General features: G+C 40.7%; 1 protein-coding gene across 1 annotated transcript in view; it reads left to right on the plus strand.

Annotated features, from left to right (window-relative positions):
• The window catches only part of LOC140199072 (glycerol kinase), a 114,343-nt gene that overhangs the window by 16,298 nt on the left and 85,522 nt on the right, over positions 1-12,523 (plus strand). Inside the window, exon 3 of the mRNA XM_072260539.1 lies at positions 3,827-3,933. Coding sequence (XP_072116640.1) covers positions 3,827-3,933 — 107 coding nt within the window. The remainder of the gene's footprint in view (positions 1-3,826; positions 3,934-12,523) is intronic.

Below are 12,523 nucleotides of genomic sequence, written 5' to 3' on the forward strand. Positions count from 1 at the left end.
CTTAAAGTTGATTAATTAGGTTCATGCCCTTAATCAAAATTATTTGGTGGTCGTCTCTTGATGTCTCTTTGGGTCTGTTTCCACAGTGTGATGGTGCACCGATCCCTCTGTGTAAACCAGATTGGCCTAGTGTTGTGTGATGCATCCACTTATGCTTGAGAAAAGGTCATTTGACGTAGAGGCAGAATAGCCTAACCTTTAGCAGAAACCAAAGTACATATTTCTACATCTTTTAATCCTTTCATTGAGTGTTCAAGTAGGCATCTACTGATATTTCTGTTGAACCATGCACACACAGACCTTTGTAACTCCTCCAAGTGTGATATTTTGCATTGTATTGTATTGCAATTGATTGAAGCGTCTTTTCATGTTGCAACTTCTACTATTAGTTAAAACATTCCTATGTCTGTAATTTTCAGTTAATATCAAGATATTACACCCTTATCAGCAAGTAGAATATTGTAGTTGATAGTTCACAGAAACTGCTGAATTCCTGGAAAATGTGTATTTCCAACATTTGTCTTTTCCTGTATTTTAATCCAAGAAGGAGGAGGAGGAGAAGATGGCGACACGACGCAGCGCGCGCGGCCTCTCCGGTGAATGATATCTGCAATCTGTCAAGTAGGGGACTGCGCACAATTCTGATTTAATGGAGACAGATGTCAGAGTACGGAGGAACATCTGGAGAAACCTCTGAAATGCTCGCTTCGCTGCCGCTGCTACTGTGTGGTAACCGGAATCTCCGGAGCAGAAGGCCCCAAATCCTCGGCTTTGATTGTTTCAGCGACTGGGGCTAGGTCGAAGGCGGGCGGCAGAGGATGGCGCTTGGAAGGCTGTATCAGAGGGGCTGGTCGGAGGCTCGAAATTTTCGGATGGATGGACTCCGTGTCGGCTGTGATCGGCTGCTTCCAAGGCATCAGCAGTTGTCAGTGCCTTGGAGGTTTATGGCAGGGAGTTTCTCCCTTTTGCCACCTGCTATCGGGGACTCGGGAGTCAATGAGGACTTGAGACTTTTTTTACCGTGCCCATAGTCTGTTCTTTATCAAAATATGGTATTGTTTTGCACTGCTGTAACTATATGTTATAATTATCTGGTTCTGTCAGTGTTAGTCTTTGGTTTGTCTTGTTTTCTGTGATATCACTCTGGAGAAACATTGTATCATTTCTTAATGCATGTATGCATTTCTAAATGCCAATAAAAGAGGACTGAGTGCTCTCATAATCTAAAAACTCCATCCCTGGTTCCATAAGTAACAACTCCAGGTTTTCATGAATAACTTTACAATCCTTGGATTAATCTCAACACTGATTTATCAAATCTAATACGGGAATTGTATCAGGGGCCGATCAGGACCTGACGAGTCTCAGCTCAGAACATGGACCGTTTATTCTTCTCCATAGATGCTGCCTGACCTGCTGAATTCCTCCAGCATTTTGTGTTTGAGATTTCTTCAGATTTACAGCATCTACAGAATCTCTTGTGTTGACAATTACATCTCTTTGCTCTCCTACTCAAGATTTATCTTTGTGTGCTCCATTATGTCTCATTTCTTATTATGAAACTCTGGTGTTAATTATTGTTGAATGAGCAAGCTTCAGCAGTTGGTTGTTACTCCCCATGTTCATTATGATAAAGTATCCTTAAGAGCTTGCACGTTGTATAAGGTTAAGATGGTTAATGAAAAGTGATAAATTGCAGTAGCCAGCAGTGTGAAATTAGAAGAAAATGGCAGAGATGTTCATCAGATCAGTGTGGTGTGAGAAACAGTTAATGTTTTGGGTCAATTGTATTTCATTACGTTTTTATAATGATGAAAGGTTAATCACAATGATACCTATATATTCCAAAGTTTTATGACACCTTGCGCAGGGAAACCTGCCATCCTTGTGGTACTAAGCCCCTTAAGTTCTAGATTTTGTAGCAATATTAAACAGCTTCTTAGAATTCTGCCCCCCACCCCAGTCATTGCTTTCCTGAATATTTTTCATCTTACAAGACTGAAAGGCTTAGAATTGAATCTTCAGTTGGCTTCTAAACTTTATCATTGAGCAAGTAAAACATTTGACATATAATAGCTGACAAATATTTGAACATTGCACTTTGGACATGATCTTTGAAAGAATTGATTTGCAGAATTGTCCCTGGTTTATATTGGCATTTTTTTGCTGCTGGTAATTCGTACACCTCTGCATAACTTGTCTGGCTTCTTTCATATGTGAAAGATGCCCATCTTGTGGGAGTTTATTCTGTGAAGTTAAAAATTCTGCACTGTTTTACCTTTCTGCCCTTTGTTGCATGTTGATTTAAAAGGGAAGTGTTCTGTAGCAGAATGTGCCATTTCAATAATGCGGACAAATAACATTTCTTTCTGTAGGCATTGTTTTGTCAGACATGTACCCTTAATGTTTTGTGTATTCTGACTAACCTATCTTGCCAGAATTGGTTAATGAAGCAAATGCAATCAATCGAGTAACTGATGTTATCTGCATATATTTTGGCAGAATTTCTAAAGAGTTTCTGATGTGGGCAGTTTAGTAACCCCATTCAGAATACATTAAATATCTATTTTAATGATAAAAATATGCTTTTGCTCAAAGTAGTGTCAGGTGAGTTTAACCAAAGAAAAAGATTAGACCCTTGCAACTGGAGACAAATCTTAGGCTTGATAAGGAACTTGGAGTTATTAAAGGTAATGATACTATTTGAGAAGCTCAGTGCAGGAGATGAGCCAGCTGGGACATGTATTTGCCACATTCATAGTTAATCTCAATAGATTTTCACAGCTGATGGAAAAAGATAGCGTGAATCCTTTGGATAAGAAAAGTTGCAATAACTACTGGATCTGTTTGGGGTGGGAAATGCTACTTGGCATGTAATATTTCAATTGAATAAATGAAGGGTAATACAGATGCAATACGATCTCTCTAACATGCAGTGCTGATAGCAAAGGCAGCTGAGCAGGTAAACAATTGTGTTTAACAATTTTAACAAAATTTAAGGATGGAATTTGTCAATTCTAGTGAGAAGCCTTTCAACGGAGGATTATTTTGGGTGCAAAGATAGAAATTATAAAGTATAAGACTGGATTACATGCTTGGAGATAACTGGTTTGTGGCTTATAATTGAACAAAGGTTGGTTGAGTCACTATATGGGGATTTATCAGTCATATTTTCCTGGACCACCTTTTTTTGATTGCCTTTGAGGGTTCAGAGACAAATCTTCAAGCACTGGACTAGCTTAATGTTTCCAAAAAGATGGCATTTGATAAATATGAGAATACTGATGCGCCAGACTATTATGGGTAGACAAGATATTCAGGTTGTCTTTAATAGAACTTTTCATTAGATTGCTCATCATTTTTCAAAATCTGAAATGAATGAGCGAAGATGTTATTCAGCCATTAAAGTTTCTGGGCGAAATTGACACCAGTAGATGCTGAGAAGCTTATTATTCCAAAATAGTGAGTCTAAAACAAAGGGGCACCATTTCTGGATTTAGAGTTGACCCTTAGAACAGGGGTTCCTATCTTTTTTTTTAATGCCATGGACCAGTGCCATTAAGCAAGGGGTCTGTGGACTCCAGGTTGGGAACCCTGATTTAGAGCAAAGTTAAGGAGAAATTGCTTTAGAGATTTGTAAATTTTTAGAAACCTGTGCAGGAGGATTGATGGTTTTTTAAAAAAAACTTCAAGGTTGTAATCATCAGGAAAAGAAGGGAAGTGAACAAGACTGCCCATGATTTCCTTTAATGGAGCAGATCCAAGATGTTGAATTGCTGCTCCTGTTTTGTAAGTTCTAAAATTCTTTTCTTTTGTTTTACTGAAGGTGGGTAGAAGAGGATCCTAAGGAAATTTTACATTCTGTTGTGGAATGTATTGAGAAGACATGCGACAAACTGAAAAATCTTGGGATAGATACTTCTGCTATTAAAGGTATTTATTTTTCTTGTAGTATGGTAAAATATAATGTTAACATGTTACAGAGCCACTGTCTTTAAGGAGTTTGTACATTCTCCCCATGATCACATGTGTTTTCTGCCGGTTCTCCAGTTTCCTCCCACGTTCCAAAGGTCTACAGGTTAGTAGATTAATTGATCACATGGTTGCAGTTAGGTGGTGCAAGCTTATTACCAGGTTGCGTCACTAAGTAAGTAAAAATTTTTAAAAATATAATCGTTGCTCTTAGACAACGCATAAATATTTCACTTCTGCAGGCAGTGTAAATAGCCTTGTGTTTTCTTCAAAACCATGTTTTTCAATTCAGCCTTTTTGAGAAGGAGTAACCAGGGCAAACGTAGTCATCTGAAAATTGAATTGTGAAATGCATTCATTTCCCAAAGTATCAACAGATTGGTGCAATAACTATGCTCAATAGAAATGCACCATGGAATGGCAGTTTCTCCATTTTGTCTCTTATTGCAGTTGGACAGTACAGCAAGTGTGATTAAATTAGTCCTGTAATTTATTATTGGCTTGGTTAGCAGTTAAATAGTGCAAACTTTAGAGTTATCAGAAACATACTGAAAGTTGGGAAATATGAATGGTGAGCAATAGGATAATCAGGCAAAAAAAGTGTCAGACACAACAAAAGGAAATAAAGATCAATGTGTCCAGAGAAAGTTGCCTACAAATAGGATGAGTCCTGATGAAGGATCTCTACCTGAAATGTCAACTGTACTCCTTTCCATAGATGCTGCCTGTCCTACTGAGTTTCTCCAGCATTTAATGTGTGTTGCTTGAATTTCCAGTGTCTGCAGATTTTCTCTTGTTTGTGATTGTAATGGGAGCTGTGTAAACGCGGGCATTTTTTTCTTTATAATTGATCAATGTGGTTTTAGTGATTAAATTTTAATTTTCACAAATTAGAAAGAATCCATAATGTTTAAGAAGCATATGCAATTAACTTCCTTGCTGTACTGAAGACTTTTGGAAGAGTGTGTTTTTGAACTAGGAGGAAGAAGTACACTGGATTTAATAAGCAGAATTTATTAATAGTCTGGTTTTGCGGACAGCTGCAAAAGTTGTCCAAGGATACAGCAGTTATAGATCAGTAACATGTATGAGTAGGGAAACGCCAGATCAAAGTTTGTTCAAAGTAAATTAATTATCAGAGTACATGTCATATACAACCCTGAGATTCAATTTCCTGTGGGCATACTCAGTAAATCCATAATAGAATAATAACCATATTAGAATCAATGAAAGACTGCAGTTTGAGTGTTCAGCATGCAAAAGTCAACAAATTGCAAATACAATAAAAAGAAATAATAAATAAATAAATAAACAATAAATATTGAACATGAGATGAAGATCCTTGAAAGTGAGTCCATAGGTTGTGGGAACAGTTCAGTGATGGGACAAGTGAAATTGAGTAAAGTTATCCCCTTTGGTTCAAGAACCTGATAGCTGAGGGATAATAACTGTTCTAGAACTTGGTGTTAGTCCTGGAGCTCCTGTACCACCTTCCTGATGGTAGCTGTGAGAAGAGAGCATGACCTGGATGGTGGGAGTTCCTGTTGATGCATGCTGCTTTTCTGTGACGGTGTTTCATGTAGATGTGCTCAGTGGTGGGGAAGGCTTTACTTGTGAGGGACTGGGCCATATCCACTACACTTTGTAGGATTTTTCAGCTTAAAGGGCATTGGTGGGTTTTTTTTTGGCGTGTGCCTGCGTGCATGCGCGTCTGTGCGTATGCGTCTGCATGTGCGTGTGCGTCTGCATGTCCGTGTGTGCGTCCATGATATCGTTTTTTCATGGCTTTTACAAGGCGCGGAGCGAGAGAGAGACTGTGTGGCACGCCACTCCTCACACAGACATTTTCGTAGTATTTTCCCTTTATTTTATGAGGTCAAGTTGCGATCTCGACACTCAAGGGCGTTGGTGTTTCCATGCCAAGCTGTTGGATGAAGTTGATTCTGAACAAGTGTGAGGTGCTGCACTCTAAAGTTCAAAGTAAATGTATTATCAAAGTATGTATATGTCACCATATATTACCCTGAGATTCACAGTAGAACAAAGAATTGTCAGAGTACATGTCATATACAACCCTGAGATTCAATTTCCTGTGGGCATACTCAGTAAATCCATAATAGAATAATAACCATATTAGAATCAAAGAACGACTACGGAAGACTGACAGGCAATCAATGTGCAAAAGACAAGCTGTGTAAATACATAAATAACACTGAGAATGTGAATTGTAGAGTCCTTGAGTCTGTCCAGAGGTTGTGTTCAGTGTTGTGGTGAGTGAAGTTATTCGTGCTGGTTCAGGAACCTGATGGTTGAAGGGCAATAACTGTTGCTGTACCTGGTGGTGTGGGGCCTAAGGCCCCTATTCTTCCTGATGGCAGCAGTGAAAATAGAGCAGGGCTAGTTGGTGGGGGCCCTTGGTGGATGCTTTTTTACTTGTGGCTCCTTGTGGTCAGTGGTAGGGAGGACTTGCCTTCTAATGAACTGGACTTGTATGCATTGCATTTTGGAGGCTTTTCCTACTTGAACATTGGTGTTTCCGTATCAGGCTGTGCTGCAACCAGTCAGGTTGCTCTCCGCTGTGCATCTTTGGATGTTTATCAAAGTTTTGGATGTCATGCTGAATCTGAGTAAACTTCTAAGAAAGTAGAGGTGCTGCCATGCCTTCTTTGAAATGGCACTTGCAGTCTTGTCCTAGACCAGATCTTCTGATATGATAGCACCAACTAATGTAAAGTTACTGACCCTGTTCCCCTCCAATCCCCTAATGAGGACTGTTTCGTGTATCCCATCTTGCTTTGGAACTTAAAGAGGGGTAACTTTGAAGGTATGAGACGTGAATTAGCTAAGATAGACTGGCAAATGACACTTAAAGGATTGACGGTGGATATGCAATGGCAAGCATTTAAAGGTTGCATGGATGAACTGCAACAAATGTTCATCCCAGTTTGGCAAAAGAATAAATCAAGGAAGGTAGTGCACCCGTGGCTGACAAGAGAAATTAGGGATAGTATCAATTCCAAAGAAGAAACATACAAATTAGCCAGAGAAAGTGACTCACCTGAGGACTGGGAGAAATTCAGAGTTCAGCAGAGGAGGACAAAGGGCTTAATTAGGAAGGGGAAAAAAGATTATGAGAGAAAACTGGCAGGCAACATAAAAACGGACTGTAAAAGCTTTTATAGATATGTAAAAAGGAAAAGACTGGTAAAGACAAATGTAGGTCCCCTGCAAACAGAAACAGGTGAATTGATTATGGGGAGCAAGGACATGGCAGACCAGTTGAATAATTACTTTGGTTCTGCCTTCACTAAGGAGGACATAAATAATCTTCCAGAAATAGTAGGAGACAGAGGGTCCAGTGAGATGGAGGAACTGAGCGAAATACATGTTAGTAGGGAAGTGGTGTTAGGTAAATTGAAGGGATTGAAGGCAGATAAATCCCCAGGGCCAGATGGTCTGCATCCCAGGGTGCTTAAGGAAGTAGCCCAAGAAATAGTGGATGCATTAGTGATAATTTTTCAAAACTCGTTAGATTCTGGACTAGTTCCTGAGGATTGGAGGGTGGCTAATGTAACTCCACTTTTTAAAAAAGGAGGACGAAAGAAACCGGGGAATTATAGACCGGTTAGCCTAACATCGGTGGTGGGGAAACTGCTGGAGTCAGTTATCAAGGATGTGATAACAGCACATTTGGAAAGCGGTGAAATGATCGGACAAAGTCAGCATGGATTTGTGAAAGGAAAATCATGTCTGACGAATCTCATAGAATTTTTTGAGGATGTAACTAGTAGGGTGGATAGGGGAGAACCAGTGGATGTGGTATATTTGGATTTTCAGAAGGCTTTTGACAAGGTCCCACACAGGAGATTAGTGTGCAAACTTAAAGCACACGGTATTGCGGGTAAGGTATTGGTGTGGGTGGAGAGTTGGTTAGCAGACAGGAAGCAAAGAGTGGGAATAAACGGGACCTTTTCAGAATGGCAGGTGGTGACTAGTGGGGTACCGCAAGGCTCAGTGCTGGGACCCCAGTTGTTTACAATATATATTAATGACTTGGATGAGGGAATTAAATGCAGCATCTGCAAGTTTGCGGATGACACGAAGCTGGGTGGCAGTGTTAGCTGTGAGGAGGATGCTAAGAGGATGCAGGGTGACTTGGATAGGTTGGGTGAGTGGGCAAATTCATGGCAGATGCAATTTAATGTGGATAAATGTGAAGTTATCCACTTTGGTGGCAAAAATAGGAAAACAGATTATTATCTGAATGGTGGCCGATTAGGAAAAGGGGAGGTGCAACGAGACCTGGGTGTCATTATACACCAGTCATTGAAAGTGGGCATGCAGGTACAGCAGGCGGTGAAAAAGACGAATGGTATGCTGGCATTTTTAGCGAGAGGATTTGAGTACAGGAGCAGGGAGGTACTACTGCAGTTGTACAAGGCCTTGGTGAGACCACACCTGGAGTATTGTGTGCAGTTTTGGTCCCTTAATCTGAGGAAAGACATCCTTGCCATAGAGGGAGTACAGAGAAGGTTCACCAGATTGATTCCTGGGATGGCAGGACTTTCATATGAAGAAAGACTGGATGAACTGGGCTTGTACTCGTTGGAATTTAGAAGATTGAGGGGGGATCTGATTGAAACATATAAGATCCTAAAGGGATTGGACAGGCTAGATGCAGGAAGATTGTTCCCGATGTTGGGGAAGTCCAGAACGAGGGGTCACAGTTTGAGGATAAAGGGGAAGCCTTTTAGGACCGAGATTAGGAAAAACTTCTTCACACAGAGAGTGGTGAATCTGTGGAATTCTCTGCCACAGGAAACAGTTGAGGCCAGTTCATTGGCTATATTTAAGAGGGAGTTAGATATGGCCCTTGTGGCTACGGGGGTTAGGGGGTATGGAGAGAAGGCTGGGGCGGTGTTCTGAGTTGGATGATCAGCCATGATCATAATAAATGGCGGTGCAGTCTCAAAGGGCCGAATGGCCTACTCCTGCACCTATTTTCTATGTTTCTATGTTTTACTGGTGTTGAGTGAGGGGTGGTTGTTGTGGTACCATTCAATCATCTTTTCAATTTTCCTCCTGTGTACCGAATTGTCACCACTTTTGATTGGGCTAATACAGTAGTGTTGTCTGTGAACATAACTTTTCTGGATCAAATAACGACAGCACAAAAAGATCGTTGCTTATCTTTTCACCCATTTATTTCTTCGAGCTCAGCCGGCGAGTGAACTTGGGCCCGATATCTTCCCGGCGGTTCTACAAGTTCACTGCCCGATGTCAGAATTGCAGAAGTTATAAGGCCACGCTGTTAGACTAGTCGGTTGCTAAGGTGCAGGCATGAGTCAGAGCAAGTAGCTCAGCTTTCTGGGTGGAGACAGCTGCTGCAATTACTCAATTACTTCACTGTCGTCACTTATTACATAGCCAGAACATCGATTTCCTGCTAGATCCAGAAAAGAGCTTCCATCCTCATAAAACGTTGCCTTGGACTTGAGGGGGTATTGCGGAAGGGATGGGAGACTCTGTCCTTTCACGATGTGGGGAGGTGCAGTTGATGTGACCGACTTCATGGCCTGAAATTGCCCAGAGATGGGGTACAACATCTTGGGTTCGGTCAATAGTAAAAGAGATGTTGCCTGGATTGGGGAGTATGCCTTATGAGAATAGGCTGAGTGAACTCGGCCGTTTCTCCGTGGAATAACGGAGGATGAGAGGTGACCTGATAGGTGTATAAGATGATCAGAGGCATTGATCGTGTGGATAGAGAGGCTTTTTCCCATGGCTGGAATGGCTAACACAGGAAGGCACAGTTTTAAGGTGCTTGGAAGTAGGTACAGAGGAGATGTCAGGGGTAAGTTTTTTACGCAGAGTGGTGAGTGTGTGGAATGGGCTGCCAGTCCAGTGATGGTGGTGGAGGCGGATACTATAGGGTCTTTTTTTCTTTTTTTTTTTTTTTTTTTTAGAGACTCCTGGACAGGTACATGGAGTTTAGAAAAATAGAGGGCTATGGGTAACACTAGGTAATTTCTAAGGTAAGGACATGTTTGGCACAGCTTTGTGGGTCAAAGGGCCTGTATTGTGTTGTAGGTTTTCTATGTTTCTATGACCTACTGACTGGAAGTAATCCCATAGCTACTCCTCCACTTCCCATGGCCACCTCTTTGTTCTCACCCCTGGTGCCTGGTTCTGTAGCAGGTGGCATATAAATAAAAGTGACGTAAAAGCAAGTCCATGCAATTTAGCAAGGACAGGCTTGAGATCTGAACAGTTGTCTGTTTCGGTGTTTGCTTGTATGCAGTTGTACCGTAGAGGACAGCAATGTTCTTACCTGCCTCTGGAAGCATGGTTCAGTGTTTAAGATTGACTAAATCAGTAGTCAGTCTGTATCGTTTTTGAGAGGGGAAAGCTCCTTGCTGAGATCTGGGTTGATGCAGAAAATGTTCCGAGCTTCATTGTCCATGACATGGTTTGCACGTTAGAGGTTCTACAGGTCTGGCACAGATCCTGTAGTAACACAGAGCTTTGCGTTTTTCCCCTCATTGTACTGATAGGTGTATTGGCACCAGGATCCTGACTTTGTCTACTAAATTCCCCAATCTGATTTGGACAAACATAGAACACTGCAGCACAGGATTAGGCCAGAAAGATAACAGTGTTGAGCCAAACTAATTAAATGAGTAATTAAAAGCCTAACCAAACTAGTTCCTTCTGTCTACAGAAGTCCCTGTCCCTTCATTCTCCTCGTATCATGTGCTAATTTTAAATGCTTCAATTATATTTGCTATCACCTTTGGAAGCACATTCAAGGCACGCACCACCTTGTCATATTCAAACTGCTAAGCACACTGGAGTGCTTTAATAACAAACTACTGCCCCGATTTTTCTGTTGACTTTCATACTCGTAATTTTAAAATTGAACTCATTTGTTCAATGTACAGTGCCTTGAAATTCCAAGGAGTAAAGATTATGTTGTGTTTGCATGGAAAATGATCAGAATCACATTCTGACATGCACAGTTGAATTTGTTGTTGCTTTGTTGCAGCAGTGCAATACAAGACATTAAAAAAATACTACGTTACAATAAAATAGTGCAAAAGAGGAATAGCGAAGTAGTGTTCATGGTCCAGTTAAAAATCCAATGGAGTGGGGAAGAAGCTGATCCTGAAACAATGAGTGTTCTCAAGCACTTGTACTACAATGAGAAGAGGGCATGTTGATTTAAACCACATTTAGAATATTAGGTGGTTCAATTCTCAGTGTCATCATACTTTAGAAGCATTTATTGGTCTTGAAATGGTATGATGTAAATTAACCATAATTGTCCCAGGTCTGAAGAGACATGCGAATGAGGAAAGACCCCAATTGTCATACATATGGGAAACAAAGGAGTGACATGATTAATTTAAAATATTTGATCAGGACGGTAAACTTCCATTTTCCTCTTTTGTGGAAAAGGAAGTAATAAGGATCAGTTAAAGTTCAAATCAAAGGAGCATAATTGTAAAAATAGAGTTTGGGCTATTCACAAAACTCCCATTATGCAGGTGGCCATAGCAGTCTTCTCCCAGAAAACTTTGAAATTTTGAAGTCTAACATCCTTGTCAAACAGTCATAATGGATATCGAGCCAAGTCAGGGAAAAAATAATCTGGTTGATTGACAAGAGGGTCAAGGTGCTGAAATGTTCTTTGTTGAGTTTTATATTGCGATGTTTTAATCACTTGGTTTTATTTTGCAATTCTTGCTGTTCTCAGCTCTCGTTGAAATTTGTACAACTGTCTGCTTTGAAGTGATTTTTATTCTTAAGACCATGAGACATAGGAACAGAATTAGGACACTTGGCCCAGCGACTCTGCTCCGCCATTCCATCATGGCTGATTTATTATTCCTTCAATCCCATTTTGTGCCTTCTGTCCGTAACCCTTGACGTGTTGTCTAATCAAGAACCTGTCAACGTCTGCTTTAAATATACTCACTGACTTGGCCTTCGGAGCCATCTGTGGCAATGAGTTCCACATATTCACCATCCTCTGGCTAGAGAAATTTTTCATCTCTGATCATTTTTCTATTCTGAAGCTATGCCCTCTGGTCCTAGACTCTCCAGCTCTAGGAAACATTTTCTCCATAATCCACTCTATTTAGGACTTTCAGTATGTTACTGAAACACTGAGTGTCATAGGAAGTCATTCCTGCCTGTGGCCATCAAACTTTACAACTCCTTCCTCGGAGGGTCAGACACCCTGAGCCAATAGGCTGGTCCTGGACTTACTTCCTGGCATAATTTACATATTACTATTTAATTATTTATGGTTTTATTACTATTTAATTATTTATGGTGCAACTGTAACGGAAACCAATTTCCCTCGGGATCAATAAAGTATGACTATTATAGGTTTAAATGCGATTCCACACATACAGACAGACAGACACACATCTCTAGCAAGTATAGGTCCAGAACCATCAAACACTTCTCATACATTAACCCTTTTATTTCCAGAATCACTCTTGTGAGCCTCCCCTGGACCCCCTCCAATGCCAGCACATTTTTT

The sequence above is a fragment of the Mobula birostris genome, chromosome 6 (genome assembly GCF_030028105.1).
Source record: "Mobula birostris isolate sMobBir1 chromosome 6, sMobBir1.hap1, whole genome shotgun sequence".
Lineage (NCBI taxonomy): Eukaryota > Metazoa > Chordata > Chondrichthyes > Myliobatiformes > Myliobatidae > Mobula > Mobula birostris.